Source organism: Ambystoma mexicanum, chromosome 12 (genome assembly GCF_040938575.1).
Source record: "Ambystoma mexicanum isolate Mex_15411 chromosome 12, UKY_AmexF1_1, whole genome shotgun sequence".
NCBI lineage: Eukaryota > Metazoa > Chordata > Amphibia > Caudata > Ambystomatidae > Ambystoma > Ambystoma mexicanum.
The window spans coordinates 28,044,036-28,062,751 of NC_090936.1; the positions used below are offsets into that span (position 1 = coordinate 28,044,036).

Below are 18,716 nucleotides of genomic sequence, written 5' to 3' on the forward strand. Positions count from 1 at the left end.
CTTGTGTATCACCCACCCTCTACAATGTGTTCACCAAACCCCTCTTTGATGTGCTCGACTATCTGTGTGTCACCTACACCAATTATGCGGACAACACCTAGACACTCATTCCCATCACTGGTGACCACATACCAGACTCTAAATCTTTGAACGATGTCTATCTGGTCATCCAGGCTTGGATGGAACAACACAAACTATGTCTTAATGACAAAAAGACGGACCTACTACTATTAAGCTCGTTCCAACGTTTTAGCAAATTAGACCAAGCTTTCAAGTCGTTCAATATTGATGGTAATGACAAGGTATTGGGAGACACTAAAACCCTTGGCGTCTACCTGGACTCCACCCTCTCACTGAACAGGCAAACAAACGCACTTATGTCGGTTTCAGCCTACACTTGCAAACTTATCACCGCCTGCAGACCCTTTCTCCACCCACACAATTGTATCACACTGGCAAGAACACTTATGTCAAAAATCGACTACTGCAGTGCCCTCTACCTGGGGACCAGTCAGACTAACCTCAACAAACTGCAAACAGTCCAGAATAATGCCATCCGGGCCGCATTCTACATCCCCAGACGATCCCACACCTCCAACACCTGATCCGACTTAAACTGGCTCCCAGTAAAACACAGAATCTCTTTGAAAACGCTAGTCTTGACCCACAAATGCCTGGACAACAAAGCACCTCCTTACCTAGCCTCCCGATTCACACTCCACACTTCTACGAGACCCACCAGAACTCCACACATTCACAGCCTCACCATGCCCAGATTCAAACGCCAAAAAGCTGGTGGGGTGAGTTTCCCTGTCTTAGCCACTAAGCTCCGGAACTCGTTGCCCACTCCTATCAGAACAGAGCCTTCTTTTCAAACTTTCAAGAACAAAACCAAATCCTGGCTGTTCTTGCAGAATGTTTGAACTGCGTACCCAGGATATGTCTCTGTCTTGTAACATACTGTAACTGTGTATATGTCTTCTGTAGTGTGTTGTAAATATTTTCTTCATTGTATCTTATGTATGTAACTGCCCTCAAGATGATGCGCCCGGTTGCCCGAGGGCTTGGTGCGCTTTACAAATAAAATAAATTACAAATACAAATCTAACGGCAACAAGAACAGCCCCCCATCGTGGTGAAGACCCTGTGAAACCAGCTCCTACTGTGACAAGGCCACACAGACAATGAAGAAGCCAAACCCACGACTACACACTCAACCCGAGAAGATGGAGTAGTGAGGGTCAAGCCTTGGTATCCGAAATCACCGCTGATGGATACCATCGATCACCAAAATGAAGAGACAGCTAGCTCCTGCTCTGCACTACCCCGAGTTATACCAGCCCCAGGCAGGCAGGAACTCTGAGCATTTCATCTGACAGCTTCCGATGGCAAATAAAGGAGGTTAGCAGACCCTCTCCTGGAGAGAAGGGTTCCACCCCCAGCATGGAGTACTGCATCTCACCAGCGGGGGCAGTCTTAAGCAGCTACCTCCCAGGCTCTGCTTCTGCTCCCTACTGCTGGTTGCCTTGAAACAGTCATCTGTTCTAGTGGCCTCGCACGTTCCATGTTGGCAGAGTAGTACACCATAAGTTCTTTAGGTCGGGTCATATATGCCTGGTTTTATAAAAATGGCCATTACAACATCTCAGAAAATTTGGTTACAAAACGGTCTCTACATTTCATTAGGTGGCGCTAAAGTTCCACCTATAGGCCAAAACAATTTCACTGGAGTACAGCAAAGAGGGAGATGGAATATGAGGAGAGGCACAATGCTTTTAGGTGTTTGGTTATATACCCACCCATTGACTGCCCATGGCCATGCTAATCCCAATGGGCTTTCCCACCCATGTCTTGCTTCTTCCCACCCAAAGCACTTTCTTGTGGGATCTCTATCAGCTAGAGTTATCAAGCAGTAATATCAAACTGTGTTATTTTCAAAGCAGTCTTCTGAGTGAATGGCTTAATTGGAGCTGTACATGTGCAAATGTTGCAATAAAAATGCATAAACCAAGTGCGCCTTCAGCTACTAGAATTATAAGCCGTATGTGTGCCCTTGCGTGAAGTCTTGTTAAAAACAAGCATTTCCAAATCCACTCGTCTAGATTGTGTATAAGTATTTGCTAGGTACTGCAGTTATTTGCCCAGGCACTCGCACCATTTTGCAGCTACTATTATTAATTGCCAGTTAGTACCATTACAGCAGTGCCTGGCAAAAGCCTCTCTCATGCCAACACTGTTGGACAGCATCTTGCCAAGCACACCTCTCGTGGGTTATTTCGGGTTTTCTATTTGGGTGGCAGAGCGCTCAGTTTTATTGTGTAATGTTAATTGGTTGAATGTCTATGGTCCTGTCTCATTGGCACGCACCGACACGGAGCAGCATATATCATGTGAAGGTTTTCTTTCTTCTGTTTCTGCCTAGAATTGTCTGTGAGCTGGGAGCTGTGACCGAGCCATCCTTTGGCGAGCTGTCGATTGTAGTGAAGGGAAAGGTTGGCAGCTCACTCACCCATCTGCACTTTGCATACCAAGTAAGTTTCTGCTGCTTCCTGCAATAACGCTCCAGTGTGATGTGAATGCCATCGCTTGCTTCCTGCTCTATTGATCACTTACCTAGACCGATGGAGTCGTTCCTGAACTTTCTGAAGGAGCTAGACCAGGGAGAAGCAGTTTTATTGAATGTTGTAGTGCACTTTGCGTAGTGAAAGAGCGAGAGCATGTACGGAGGCCCTCATCACCTGCTGCAAAATTACCTTAATAGCCGCTAATTACAATTCAATATCTACTGCCACGGATGCGAACGGAGCAGGCCAATACTTTCAGTTCATTAACACAAACTATTAGAATGCCTCTTGTTAAGTGAGGCAGTAATGAACCTGCAGGGCCGTGCATATAGTCCGACATTCAGTGGTCACCGCAGAGTATTACATCTTGTCTTTCGAGAATTGAAAGGGGTTGTCGACATGGGCGTGCCTATAACACTATCCCTAATGTGACGTGTAATGTACCCAAAATCCCTCACGCGTCAAGGTCTTTCAAATTATTTTTTCCGCCCAGCATACTGGTCACCTTATGCAGAGCTCGTCCATAGAAATTGCTTTTGTTCTCTTTGACATATAAAAGTTATCGATATTACACTAAAGTCCCTTCCATCGACGGCTGTTCCAGTTCTCCGCCGAAGACGATCCACGGATCTTAGACGAACGGGGTCTGGTCGGTGCTGCCGACCACGTGTCCAGGCCTTCGGGCTGGCCTACACAGTAGGGAGAGTGGGGTCGTGGTGGACATTTCCCTTTCTGAGAATGCCTTTCCCTTTCCTCTCTCATTGTTCCCTGGGTCTATTCATCACAGTTTAGTTCCTCAGCTATGGAGAGGTCTCCATTTAGGTTTTGTCCTGTTTGCAGGGCCAAATTCCCTTGGAAGAATAAACGCTGTAAGTGTAACCAGTGTTTACCCCTCAATCACGATGAGTCGGTTTGTGAGGCTTGCAAGCTCCTGCGCCGGAAAACCTTCAAGGAGCGCCGTGTTAATTTCTCCCGCTACTACAACCCCCAATTGTGGCGAGCGGTTCAGTGACTAATTAGCCTCCGATTCAGAGGCGATTGACCTCGCGGCGGAGCACTCTCGCGCCGCGTCGTCTGTCCCTGGCCCCACTGGGCAAGACCTAGGTCCTGCTGTGGGGAATGTACACCCCGGCAACATGTTCCACACTCTAAAGACACAACCCCAGGGATATCTTCAACTAAACAGTCGAAGCGGCCCATAGCGCCAACGGGCACACAGAAAGCTTTGGCCCTGCCCTACCACCTTCGAGGTCAGCAGCCCTCCCTGCAACCACGTCTTGCGACTGGGCCTACTAAATCAGAGGGCACTGACCCCAGTATCCACATCCCATCGAGACGCATCGGAAGAAGGCATCCACGGCCGAAAACGCCCCGGTTCCGCCAAAAGTAGTCGAGCAACCAGAGGCCCGGACTTCAGAACCTCCCGATGAAGTGATTACCGAGAGCATCGCCAGGATCATTTTGGCAGATTCTCACAAACAAAGGTCCAAGGATTCATTGAAACCCAAGGACAAGCACAAGGATTTGTAAAAACCCCAGGATAGGCTGAAAAATTGACAGGAACCTACAGAAAGGCCTACAGACAAACAAAACGACAAGTGTCAACCGTCGGAACCCCAAAAACACTTTTCGGAAGCTCCTGAAGGGATTTCTTGGGCGTTGTAGACAAAATCTTAATGTTTGCAAACAGAGGATCCACTAGATGAGCACTTTCCACCCCTGGACCGCTCTGTTTCATCTGTTTGAACCAGAGAAAAATGTGAAGGATGTATGGACAGGCTAGAGAGATTTGTGGAACTCTGGGAAGTCCACACCCTAGAGGTCTAAGGAGGAAAAACTCCCTCTCCCTGTGGCTAAACTGAAGTGTCTTTGACCCTACTCAAGATGAGGAAGAGGAGAAATACATTTATGACCTCACTGAGGAGGAGTCTCAAAATGAAGATCCCTTTATTGACTCATAGGAGGTCCATTTAGACCCCACTGAGGGTTGGGGAGTAGACTCGGACTCCATTGATCCTCGCCCTTGGCAGTTACCTACTCCAACTCCGGAACCTGATGCTTTGTGCCTGGACTCCACTCAAACCACCCCCACTAGACAGGCCTCGTCGGTGGACAATCAAATGGCTTTCAGTGCCATATTGAGGAAAGCAGCGGAACACTACATTGCTACTCAGGAAGCCATTCCAGAGGCTGACTTTGTGGAGGACATTTTGAAAGAAAAACCTCCTGCCAGCCAAGCTATTACTCTACTAAATTCAATTAAAAAGAGGCTTGCCCCTTCTTTATTAACACCTGCACGTACTAGAACAGTGAATCTGAGGGTAGGGAAGCTTTTTCGAACTCACCCTCTCTACATCAGGGGTCATTCTACTCCAGATTCATTGGTTGTTAGAGCCACCAGGAAAAGAGCAGGGGTTCCCCTATCCACTGGGGAGGCACCCCCTAACAAGGAATGTAAGAGACTTTACGCCTTGTGGAAAAGGATCACTGTGGCAGCGGCTTACTCCACTTGCATTGCCAGCAATACAACGTTGTTAGCCAGCTATGCTAATGCCAATGGGCCAAGCTAGAGAAAGGCCTTCAAGAAGTCCCTGAGCCACTGCAAGTCCGTCTGCTCTCAAAAGTGACAGAGGGCAGGCAAGTTAACCAAAGTATGCTAAAAAATACTTTGGCTGCAGCAGAAACGGCCAGAAGGTATTTGGCTCAAGGTACCCTCCTGAAAAGGCATGCATGGCTAAGAAGCTCTGGGTTCAAGCCAGAGACACAAGCTTCACTTAAAAATAAACCAGTGGAGGATACTAATTTATTCGGAAAGGCAGTGGATGAAGCCCTCGAAACTGAAAAAAAGGAGCACAACACCCTTAAGACTCTGGATCAGATCACCCAGAGAACTTCACAAAGAAGGGGGAGCGGGAATGGACTTTCCCTTCGTGGGCAATGATTCCCTCAAAAAAATATGGGTTGGGGAATAACTGGACCCCAAGGAACCAGCAGCTACAACACCCCATACCACACAAGGGGGCAATGACGCGGTAAAGGAAGGGGCTGGAGCTCTTACCCCTCGAGGCTCCCTGGACTCAGGCCAGAAATGACCCGCAGTTCCGGGTCCCCTCCCATGCACCCCCAGTCGGGGGGTGGCTAACATCGTTTTTTCAAGGTATTGGAAGGAAAAACCACATACCAGTGGGTGCTAAAGACCGTCGCCCACGGGTACTGTATATAATTCTGCCGGACCCCACAGTTCAGACCACCACGAGCAAGACACCTGACGCAAGAACATCTGCGAATCCTGCTACAAGAAGTCGATACCCTGCAGGAAAAGGGCGCCATAGAGGTTGTACCTCTTCTACAGGTAAACAAGGATATTTATTCAGTGTACTTCCTTGTATCCTTGTACCCAAAAAGGATTTCACCATGCACCCTGTACTAGATCTGCACCGAGCAAACAAATGTGTGAAGCCCCAAAGGTTTTGTATGGTCACTCTGCAAGAAGTAATTCCCCTGCTCACACAGGGGGATTACATGGCAACATTGGACATGAAACATGCATACTTTCATATTTCAATGTTGCCGGCGCACAGAAAATACCTCAGATTCATGATTCAAGATGAGCACTATCAGTTCAAAGTACTACCCTTCGGCATAGCTTCTCTACCAAGGGTATTTACAAAGGTACTGTCAGTGGCAGCAACACACCTGCGCAGGCAATCCATCCTGGTTTATCCTTACCTCGATGACTGGCTTATAACAGGGGATTTCTACGAAACCTGCCTGTCAAATACCCAAAGAACTATAGATCTTTTATTCGGCCTAGGATTCTCGATCAACAAAAAGAAATCCAGCCTAGACCCCAGCCAGGTCAAACAGTTCCTAGGGGCTCTAATCCGAACAAAGGACAGCCTTGTCTTCCCCTCTGAGAGGGTCCAAAACATGCTGTTTCAAATCCCTCAATATGTAGCCAGTCTAGAGGAGACTGTACGCAAAACTATGCGACTGTTGGGAATGATGGCGTCATGCATTTATTTGGTTCCTCATGCGCGCTTGCGTCCAATGCAGGAGTGGCTCACCAGCCAGTGCTGTCAGGCCAGCGAACAATGGGACGATCTAGTGGTTGTCTCGCCAGCTCTCGTTCTCTCGCTACAATGGTGGTCGAGGTAGAACCTCTTGAAGGGGAAATCCTTCACCACCCCCTCAGTGGAGGCCACTGTAACTACAGACGCATCTCTCTCACAGGGCCGGGAGCTCACCTGCTTCAACAGACAGCGCACAGAGTTTGGTCGTCAGACATAGCATCCAACCCCATAAACCTGTTGAAACTATTAGCAGTATTCAAAGCACTGAAAGCTTTCCAGACACAACTGCAGGTAAAGACGTCCTGATCCTCACAGAAAACACCACGGCCATGTACTATCTGAACAAACAAAGGGGCACTCACTCTCCAGGGCTGTCCAACTAACTGTCCCAGAACATTTGGAAGTGGGCTCTCAAACACATGTTCCTGTTGTCGCAACATGTTCCAGGGGAACTCAATCTTCTGGCAGATGTACTCAGCAGAGATTTCCCACTACCCATGGAGTACGAATGGCGATTACACAAAGACATCCTCTCCAATGTTTTTGCAGAATGGGGCTTCCCAGAGATCGACTTCTTCGCAACTCTGGAGAACGCTCAATGCCAAGATTACGCCTCCAGGTACCCCCAGAACCGTTTCAAGGGGACCGGACTCTGGATAACATGGTCAGGGAATTTGTTTACGTGTCACGATCCGTGACCCAGAACCCCACTGGCATGGTCACATGCCAGGTAAGGTTAGGTCTCGGGGTTCATTTGGGGCCCCAAGGGCCTTACATGATCACCAGGGACCCTCCTGGAGTCAGTCCTGGCACCTTGCTCATGTTTGGAATGGGACTTAAGGGGACTACTTTCTGTGTGTAAGCCTGCAGCAAACATGGAGGCACCCACCCAGTCTAGTCCCTAAGAACCAGACTGTGCGCTGCAGTGTTTTAGGGTGTGGTAGCCCAGACTACTTTACCTGGACTACTTTACAGGGTAGGCTATATAAACCACACCCAAGCTACAGAACGTGCTTCGCACTATTCTGCAGCCAGCAGCGTGACGCTCATCGTGTTCAGAGACCAGCACCCGGCGTTCCTGGTATAGCAGACCTGCAGAGGAGACAAAAGAACATCATTAGCAGTCCCTGCTTACCTGCAGCTTTCCATCCTTCGATCCCGGCTGCTTGCTGTCTTCCATCCCGTTGGCAGCATCCTCAGAACATCACGTACGCACCGGAACGAAGCACCTGGAGGGAGAGGGAAAAAAGAACAAGGTTAAACCGGCTACTCACAGCAATCACAGCAGTAACCATAACCTCCTCACCTGGCTGGGCATATCTTGGCCAGTTCCGCTACGGAAATCTCTGCACGGCCAGAAAGACCATCGCGACTTGAAAAGGAATAAAGAATACATGTTAGCCCAAAAAGACATTAGCACGCCACACTTCGCACTGAACCTACCATTCTTCATGCGCTCCGCGTCCATAATCTCGGCAGGAGTCTGATCCAAGCAGCGCACCCACCGAACCTCCGCACACCTAAGGGGGAAGCAATCGGTGAAAGACATAAATAGCACGAAAGAAAAGCAAAGGCCTTCAGAAACTGCTATAATCGGACTTAGCTCCTTAAAGACACTTGAATGGGTTGGCACCAGTGAAGTTAACTCGGTCGCTTCAAGCCGCAGAAAACTACGCGCCCCTGCACAGAAAGCAGGACGAAGAGCACGCCAGACATCATATCAAGGTGAGGAGGGGGCCATCAGGTCGAGTCCAAGGGGCTGGTGGGAGGAAACGAAATCTGTGCCTAAGTCCAGTCCTCCTGTGTTTTCAGGCCCAGCTGCCATAGAAGACATCATCCCGAATCGGGCACATCTGGGGGGAATCCGGCAACCAGGGCATACGGGTGTCCCTGTGGATACCAGGTGAGCGTAACATTACTCGCCCCCCCCCTACTCCCCTAATCAACAAGATGGTGCACAAGATGCACTAGGAACCAGTCACAATGATATTGGTGCCTCCCATGGGGGCCCGCCAACACTGCTTCGCTCATCTGATGGAGATGTCCCTATCTCCCCCAATGAAACTGCCTTGCCCGTACAACATGTCGCAAAACAAGGGGGAGACACTTCACCCATGCCCGCAAACATTGAATTTAGCGGCCTGGCTCCTGAGGTCAGAGAGTTTGGGCACCTATAACTCCCTCAGAGATGTATGGACATACTCAGGGAGGCAAGAAAACCTAACACACGATATTGCTATTCCAGTAAGTGGAAATGTTTTGTTATCTGGTACACCTCTAAGCGCATCAACCTCATTGACTGCTCTCCTACACATATCGTTTTGTACCTGACCCATTTACGTGACTCAGGCCTAGTTTTTAACTCTCTAAAAGTTAACTTAGCTGCTCTTTCAACCTACACTACATCACAACAAAAGGTGTTGTGGTGGAAGATACCAGTTGTTAAGGCTTTTATGGAGGGAGTAAAAATAATTCACCCTCCCATTTCTAATGCAGCTCCGGGATGGGACCTAAACGTGGTGTTGATTAGACTTATGGGGTCTCCTTTCGAGCCCATGCATAAAGCAGGTCTCAAAGATCTCACCTACAAAACTACCTTTCTAAAAGCCATTACTTCCATTAGGAGTCAGTCAACTACAAGCGCTCTCAGTTCTAGACCCCTTTGTAACAGTTCACAAAGATAAGGTGGTTAAGCGCACTCACCATAGGTTTGCGCCTAAATTCATTTCAAAGTTCCATGTGAACCAATCCATAGAACTGCCAACATTCTTTCAGAACCCCTCAAACCTGGGAGAAAGAAGCCTGCACACACTGGATGCACGCAGAGCAGTCATGTTTTACATGGAAAGAACTCGACAACTAAGAAACACAAATCGGTTTTTCGTTTCAGTGGCAGCAGGTAGAGAGGGAGACCCTGTCTCCAAATCTACTATCTCTAAATGGATTGTCAAATGCATCACACTCTGTTATACTCTTCCTAAGAGAGAACTGCCCTTCAAGCCTAGAGCACATTCTACTTGAGGAACTGGGGCTCCCATAGCATTCTTTGCAAATGTTCCCCTAGAGTCCATTTACAAAGTGGCAACCTGGAGTTCTGTACACTCCTTTAGAAGGTGTGTACAGACACTTGCCTAGACACTCATTCTAGGTCTGATTCTCAGGTGGGACAAGCAGCACTAAGACATCTTTTTTCTACTGTTCCTTCTCACACCTAACCTCCAACTCCGGGTACTGCTCGCTAGTCTATGCACAGCATGTGATTCTAAGCAGATTAACAAGCATCAGAAGACATGCATTACTTACCGTAAAAGCATTTCTGATGATTGTATCTGCTTAGATTCACATGCGCCCAGCCTCCCTCCCCGCTCGATGGAAGGAACATGGACGTCTTACTACTTTCTCTCTTTTCTGTACTCACTCGCGATAGTCATAGGCTCCCTCATGGCAGAAAAAATGCAATCGGAGGGACCTCGATGCGTAAGGGATTTTAGGGACACTACACGTCACGTTAGGGATAGAGTTACAGGCACGCCCATGTCGACATCCCCTTTCGATTCTCGAAAGACAAGATGCAATACTCTGCGGTGACCACTGGATGTCGGACTATATGCACAGCATGTGAATCTAAGTAGATACAATCATCAGAAATGCTTTTACAGTAAGTAATGTATTACCAAACAATCCTCCTCGTCTCTTAAATCAGAAACCAGAGAGCCTACTAAAAGTAACAACCAATCCCTTTGCTGCAAATGCGCCCTACTCAATGTTCGCTCGCTCAATGTCCATGCGTTAGAAGTCAATGATCTCATCACCAACCAAGATTTAGACATAATTGCCATCACTGAAACCTGGCTCCACGAGGCCTCCGGCCCAGCCATCACAATTGCACTACCCAAAGGTTACTCTATCCTCAGACAGGACAGGTTAGCCAAAACAGGAGGAGTAGCCCTAATATTCAAAGAATGCATATCCATCAGACTTATACCCCACCAGGGAGAAGGAAAGGTAAACATCTTTTCTGCCAAAATAGCCCTATCACCAACAAGTACCATAAATTTACATATGGTTTACCGCCCACCAGGAACCCCATCAGACTTCATAGGACAAGTTACCCACCTTCTAGGAAACAACCTCAAAATATCTACTAAAACGCTACTCCTAGGTGACATCAATCTAGGCTTCAACGACAAAACCGCCACATCCTTCACGAAGGACCTTAGTGACCTTGGCTTCTCTCAGAAAGTATCTTCGCACATACACGCAAAAGGTTGCATCTTAGATTGGATTATAGACCACAACTGTGACACAAACATGGTTTCCAATACTGCCCTCCCATGGACAGACCACAACTGCCTACAATTTGCCATCCCGATAACTCCATGCGCCAAGCCCACCACACCAGCAGCGGCTACAGTAGCCAGAAGCGCAAAAAAGAACTCACTGCAGAGAACATCAGTGCCTATCTCAATCTCCCATGCCTAGCGCCACCATTCTCACCTGACCCCGTCATACTAGCGGAATTATTCAAAGACACATTGACTAGCGCCATCAACACAGTCGCCCCGTTAGAAAACAAAAAAGAAAAGAAATCATTCCACTCCAATTCATGGTTCACAGAAGAGCTCCTAAAACTGTGCAACTCCAAACGTCAGGCGCTAAAAACTTGGCAGGCTAACCCCTGTGACACCACTAAAGATATCTTTTGAACCAACGCAAAAAAATACAAAGACTCCATATTCAAAGCCAAATCAGGAGCCTACAACAATAGAATCTCTTCGGCCAATTCACAATCTAAAGAACTCTTTACCATCTTTAAAGAATTAACAGTACATCCCACCTGCACTGACGAAATCGTTAAAGATGAAGCCTGGTGCTCCAGCATACAAGCTGCCATGCTAAAAAAAAAAATAGACCTCCCCCAAAACAAAAACTCTCTGACCATTACAAAGCTTTACCTAAACAGAAGCACCAGAAGCAAACCCACCACAATCGCACAGGTAATAACCCTCCTAAATTTTCCTTCTCTGAAATATCAGAGGTAGAGGTCTTAGACATCCTAAAACATCTCAAACCATCACAATGCAAGGGCGATGTATGCCCCCCCAAAATCATCAAAGAATGTGCTGAGAAACTCCCTCCTCTAATTACCGCCTTCATAAACGTCTCATTCAAAACAGGTATAGTCCCCAACTGCCTCAAAGAGGCTTGGGTACGTCCACTCCTTAAAAAAAAAAAAAACCTACTCTAGACCCTTCTCAACCTAATATTTACAGACCAATTACAACCGTCCCATTTCTTCTTAAAATATTAGATAAGGCTGACCACAGGCAAATCCTACTGTACCTCGAAACCAACTCTATCCTTGGAAAGAGACAATCAGGGTTCCGCAAAGGACACGGAATGGACACCGCTTTACTAGATCTGAAAAACCAAATCACCTCCATCCTCAACATGGGTAAACCTGCCTTACTCCTCCTCCTAGATCTCTCAGCAGCGTTTGGTCTTGTTGACCATAACACCCTCACCAACCACCTCACGAATGCAGCACACTTCACTAAGCATGCAGCAACATGGATCACTTCCTTCCTAGAAGGCAAAGCCATGAAAGTGTTCTCCAATATAGCAAACGCTGAACCCACTGTCATACACTGAGGTGTTCCCCAGGAATCATGTACTCCACCAACGCTTTACAATCAATTTACAAAGCCACTCTTTGATAAACTGGATGCACTTGGGATCACATACACAAACTATGTTGATGATACCCAGGTGCTCCTCCCCCTCACCGGGAGCGATCTCCAAGACGCTGCTACCCTTCAACAAATTTACTCCACAATCCAAGCCTGGATGGCCACTAATGGCTTATGTCTCAACGGGGATAAAACTGAAATCCTCATCCTCGGTCAAAAACCTATGCTAGCCAAATTGGGTCTGACTTATCAAAACTTCTGCATTGACAACTGTGTCATCCCAGTCCTATCCTCAGTTAAAACGCTCAGAGTCCACATTGATGCTACACTATCTATGGATAAACAAGTTAGCGCCATTGTATCAGCCTCCGCCCTGAGTACCAAAGTGATCAATGCCATAAAGCCGTTTCTAACAAAAGATAACTGCCTCTCCATTGCGAGAGCCACCATAGGAGCCAAACTGGACTATTGCAACTCCCTCCTAGCGGGTACATAAAAAAAAAACCTAGCCAGACTCACTCAACAACTCCCTCAGAGCAGCTCTCAGTATTCCTAAAAGAGAACACATCTCTCAAGCAAGAAAAAATGCTCACTGGCTACCAGTTAAAGACCGAATCACTTTCAAGTTTCTCTCCACCGCGCACAAATGCATCAACCTAACCGCACCCTCCTACTTATCGAACACACTAGTCAGAACACAATCCGCTAGACCCAATAGACTAGAGTACACCAACCAATTTACAGTACCACGAATCACCAGGGCCAAGGCAGGAGGAATTGGATTCCCCTACCTGGCACCCAAGCTTTGGTACACGCTACCCACAGCCCTCAGAGCTGAAACCTCTCTCCATGCCTTCCGCAAAAAGCTAAAAACGACACTCTTCAATTAGCTGCTAGCTCACTGTAGGTACTTGCTCACAGCTTTGCCCTCCGAATCTATTGTTCAAGCGCCACAATGCCACTTCATTCTGTATGTGTTTACATGACTACTGTAACTAAGATATGAACATCTACTGTAACCAGCGCAATAATGCCCACGGGCTGCTGTGCGCTTAACAAATGTGAATAAATAAATGCGTTTCTTATGCCTCTTTAGGGCCAACTCTTCTCAGTACCATAGTAAGGCAACCTGTTAGTACAGGTTTCTTTGGTTCTTCTTCGTCTCAGTCATATTTATTTGTGAATCAAAGGCGGAAGAGACGTTATCATAACAGACAGTATTATTATGGCGTTCGGATAAGGACTTGGTCCCAAGGGAAATGGGGATAGGGAGTTCCTTCAAGGAACGAGATTACTTATCCACATGAGGGGAGTTTCTCCCTGTGAGGTCCCACTTTCCACCACCCCTATTTGGACTTTTGGGCAGTAGCCTCACCTCCCTAGCCTCACAGGGAAGGGCTCCCCCCTGGTGGGGTTGACGTGATCCTGTCAATCGTCACAGTGCACTACAACGCATCTTGGTTTGGAAAGTGCCTATGGTGGGATATTAAAGGCACTTATGCATATGAGCACAGTCTTCACTTCTCATTCCTGGGGTTGGGGGGTAGGGGTCTTGCTGTCTGTACTCCTAGAGCCTTTTGAAGCATGATTGTTGTAAAACATTCAAAGTGCCCAAGTTGGCCGGAGAAGCATCTAAATTCCATAATGCCCCCAATGTGTGTGCGCACTCTGCCACAACAGCATACTTTGCCACTAATGAGGCGATGTTGCGTGATCATCAAGTACTATCCGTCATGTAGTTGTTGGTGTATTAATAGGGGAAATAAATAATGATTGGCTGGTACATAAGACAGGAAGGGCTCTTCTGTAGACAAGTGAGTGCATCACTGAAAGATGTCCCCCACTGTTCTCTTGGAACAGCCAAAATCCAAAAGCCAGTGGCAACATTTTTTCCAGACTTCAAGGTAGAAGGCAAGTTCTTAGACTTGCTTGGAGTTCTTTTTGGGCAAAGAGTGTTGCCAGGGTGGGGCAGCAGTACCCAGGGATACAACATATTTACCAAGCCCCTTTTCGATGATTTGGATCATCTCGGTATCACCTACACTAACTATGCAGATGATACTCAGATCCTCCTTCCGCTTTCAGGAGATTATGGAAAGGATTTGGCCTTGCTAAATAGGGTGTACATCATCATCCAGGCATGGATGGCCACTCATGGACTATGCCTCAATGATGATAAAACAGAACTCATCATCTTAGGCACTACATTCAGTATAAAGAAACTTGGCCTGGCCTATAACTCCTTCATGATTGACGGGAACAACATCAAAGTCGGAGAGGAGGTCAAAACATTGGGATTCTATCTAGCCTCCAATTTTTCCCTCAGAAGACAAGTGAGCTCCCTTGCATCCTCCACGGCTTATACGTGCAAATTAATCCGCGCAGCCAAACCTTTCCTGTCGGACACTAGCTGTCTGACACTCGCCAGAGCCCTAATATTGTCTCGCCTCGACTACTGCAAGGCCCTCTACCTGGGATCCACCAAGGCCACCACCAGTGAACTGCAAACCCTTCAGAACAACGCTCTCAGAGCAGCTCTGGGCATTTCCAGAAGAGAACACATCACAGGATTCAGCCAACAGAAAAAACTGGCTCTCCACCAGAGATAAAATTCTCTTAAAAACGGCATCACTCACCCACAAGTCTCTTAACAACGCAGCCCCAACCTACCTGATCAACAGATTCCACAGACAGTCCTCCTCGAGGCCCGTCAGAACTGCATACAAAGATCATCTCCCCACTACAAACGGGCCACTATAGGAGGCAACAGCTTCCCGGTAAAAGCTGCCAAGCTTTGGAATTCCCTGCCTCCAAACCTTAGAGTAGACTTGCCCTATCAGAACTTCCGTTCCAAGGTAGTCTCCTGGCTGAAACTGGAGACCCACTAAGACAAGGTAGTGCCCAGCGCTACACACACACATTGTAACCACGTGTGCCTTCTTGCTTACTTGTATATTACGGCCTGCTGGCCTTACTGCTGATTTGTATATAACATTTGTGTACCTTATTTTTGTATTATGTATATTCTTTGTGTACTGTAACCAAGCTTCGAAAATTCTTGTAAAGGCTGCGCCCTGATACCCCCGGGTATGCTCGCGCATTATAAATAATAAAAACAAACAAACAAACAGTCTGATCCTGCGGTGAGCCTCCGCACTACCGAGGCTGCTTCCTGCAGCTCCTAAACTCCCTCTGTTCCCGGAAGCAGCTCTGTGCCTTGCTGTTGTACCAGCCGGCCGCCTCGGCTTTGCTTGGCAGTGGTCCATGATCTCTGTAAAAGAGGAATGTGTGATGCTCCCTGGCACAGCAGCGCATCAGAGTTGACATCTGTTATGCTCTGTGTCGTTCTAAGCTACTGTTCCATTTTTGGCTGTAATCTGCCCTCATTGGATTACGGCTGCACTGCACGGATTCCCTTTGGCGTTCTGCTTGTTTTCGTGTGGAGTGAATTTACACATTGAGGAAAAATTGGACCATTTGTTTGGAATGCCTTAGATTTTTGTTTTTAAAATAATTTGACCTTTTGCCTTTACAAAAATGCATATTCTCCAACATTTCTTTCTTTTTCTTGTTTGAAGTTCTCTATCATTTAGATTTCTCCGACATGCATACCCAAATACAGTGGCCCACTAGTTCAGCTGATGGTCTCCTGTTAATGGTGGTTTTGGTTTTTGAAAACTATCTGCGGAAGAGTAAGCACTGAATAATTACAGTGCCCCTTTATGGTGGCAGTTCTGTGCCGTTTAGTTCACCACTTGCAGAACTGCCGATAAATCTCAAGTTGTTTTATACGCTGCACAAATTACGTTCTAGTACACGTCTGCAGTCGGATTAGAAGCAGGACGTTTATTTGTCCATTTATAAAGTGCGCAAAACCCTTGGGCAACAAGGCACTGGTTAAAGAACCTGGTCAACAGAGAGGTGGATGGGGGAGAGGGAATGAGGAGGGGTGAAGAGGAGGGAGGAGTCTTCAATTGAAAAGTAATGTTTTTAGTTGCTTCCTAAACGGCCAGTAGGAAGTTTCAGCACGCAGGTGAAGTGGCAGAGCATTCCAGAGATGGGCGGCAGTAGAAGGAAAGCTGAAGCCCCAGAATGTGTGTGTTTGAAGCGTGGTGTGGTCAGTCGGGGGGTGTGGATGGATCTTTTAGGTCTGGTGGAGCTAGTTTTGGGCATCTGTGGGTGATGGAGAGAAGTCAATCCATTCACGCGCAGGTAGCCAGTGTGCAGATCCTCGATGGGCCATTATAGCGGTTTTTTAACTAAGATTTAAGGCACCCGCTATAAGAAGCACATAAAAGCAAGGTCCTGTTCAAGACCTGTTACAATTTTTTCCCGGTTCAACCAACAATACTAGCTTAAAATACTTCGGATTGATGTATTGCATTTTTTTCAAGGTATTTTACAAACACAGGACATTGAAGGGCTGTCGGTAGTTTCCCACAAGTTACTGTCTGTGACCGAACTTCGAAAAGCCCATCTTGAGCGAGAGGGTTGTACCCCTTAGGTTTCGCCTGAACTACCCAAAGGTTTAGTAGCAATGCCCGAGCAGCCAGGCTTAGTCTAGGGGGGATGAGGGCTGTAGTGAGGCACGCAGCTTTCAGAGCATTCACTTAATTTAAGGATACACATGCACACTAGAAGTTATGTACAAATAGTGATTTATTTTATATACATTAAGGTTTTAGAAGTAAATCAGGTATGTACTAATTGCACAATAATATCACTTTAGAATTAAAAGGTGGCACACTTTAAATAAATGTAAAGCAACACAAAGTGAGAGAAACTACTGACACCAAATAGGCAAACTTTAGATCAAATCTTGCACCTTCAGTTAACCACTGCTTAACCAATCTTTAAAAGTCCATCCCTATACTAGGTGAGTCTCACAGAGTCAAGGGGGTCCTGGGGGTCCAGTGAAGTAAGCAGCAGACAGAGCAGAGCCTATCAAGGTTTCTTCAGGTTTGCAGGCAAGTGGCACTTTAGCAAGTTGGAGCTAAATGGGTTGTTCACCCCAATGGGACTCAAACTGCCTTGGAGGGGGTAGTGGGTGCAAGTAACAGCTTAACTGCAGGCCTCCCAGAACACAGGAACCACACAGCGAAGCCAAGGTAAGTCCCTAGGCTTGGGACAGTACCTTTTCAGTTAAGAACTTGGTGCAGCAGGACGATCCCCAAGGTGAGGCGACAGTTCGCCGCGGTTCGGGTTTCTTGGCCTGGGTGGCTGACGAAGGAACTTTGTAGGGAACAGACTGATGCACTCGAGAAGTGGGATGCCCAGCAGTGGGTCTTAACACCACTGGTGGGTTGGAGCCCTTCACAGGTTTCTGGTCAGCAACTGTTCTCTTCCGGTAGACTTCTCTTTGGTTCCCGGTCCACGACTCCGCTCTAAGGGGTAGTGACACTGAGGGCAGGTCAGTATACCCATCAATTCAACCCAGGTCCCACTCCCACAGTGGCAAGGCGCTGGCGAACTGCCACGGTCAGAGGAGGACCTGCACACCGACACAACATCACACAATTGTACTGGCAAATTGTAGGGTGTACTCAACTAGTCATAGCATCCAGTTGTCATTCCCTAATTTTATTCAGTGTTCGGTTTTAACCATGAGAGTTCCTCAAGTGAGAGGAGTCACCAACCCTGTAACAAACTCTCCTTCTAGGCCCATACTGGAGGGTGAACAAGGGTAGCTGTGGTATATTGCTCCCCTTAGGGACCAGTCCACCAAGAGCCCCATTTTAGAGCGCACTACATGTCGCGTAATTCAGTTTACTCTTGTGTCTGAATCTGGGTACAAAGAGTGGTGGAGTATCATCGTAATATTAGGTTTTTCTGTAGATACACTTGTGGACTGTGCCCTGATATCCTTCAGTTTGCTTGTCAGGTTGGCTGGAGCCCTCACCCAGGGGTAAGGTGTCATATTTATGGTAAACCGACTCAAACCCCTCTGGCGTATAGACTTGGCATCGTTCATTTTGCTTATCTGGGTGGCTGGAGCCCTCACCCCACCAAAGCACCTAATTCAGTTTACTAGTAGCAGAGCCACCTAGTCTGTACCAAACCCGTCTCCTAGACACTCCCTAGGAGTGAACAAGGCTAGTAGAGGGCCCAACCTCACCCACTTATCAATTTTTGTGTCCATTTCCTGGTCTTGAGTGACGTGTATTTCTTTAGGTGCACAAGAGGGGGCCTCTAGCGATCATCCTTGCTTGGAACTCTTTAGTGTGGAGTGCCTGTCTGACCTGCCTGCCTGAATCAGAGTAGTTTTCCAGGGACGCCAGGGAATTGTACTCGACGCTCCTTTTGGAAGTGGACCAGTAGCTTGGCATTATTGTGCCCCCTGCATTGCAACAGTTTATCATCCAACCCCTTCCCTAATTGAGGGCCTCTGA

General features: G+C 47.3%; 1 protein-coding gene across 3 annotated transcripts in view; it reads left to right on the plus strand.

Moving 5' to 3' along the window:
* The window catches only part of PLXNB2 (plexin B2), a 775,326-nt gene that overhangs the window by 550,531 nt on the left and 206,079 nt on the right, over positions 1-18,716 (plus strand). For all 3 annotated transcript variants that reach the window (XM_069627846.1, XM_069627845.1, XM_069627847.1), the window contains one exon: positions 2,423-2,531. In XM_069627846.1, the coding sequence (XP_069483947.1) occupies positions 2,423-2,531 (109 nt within the window). The remainder of the gene's footprint in view (positions 1-2,422; positions 2,532-18,716) is intronic.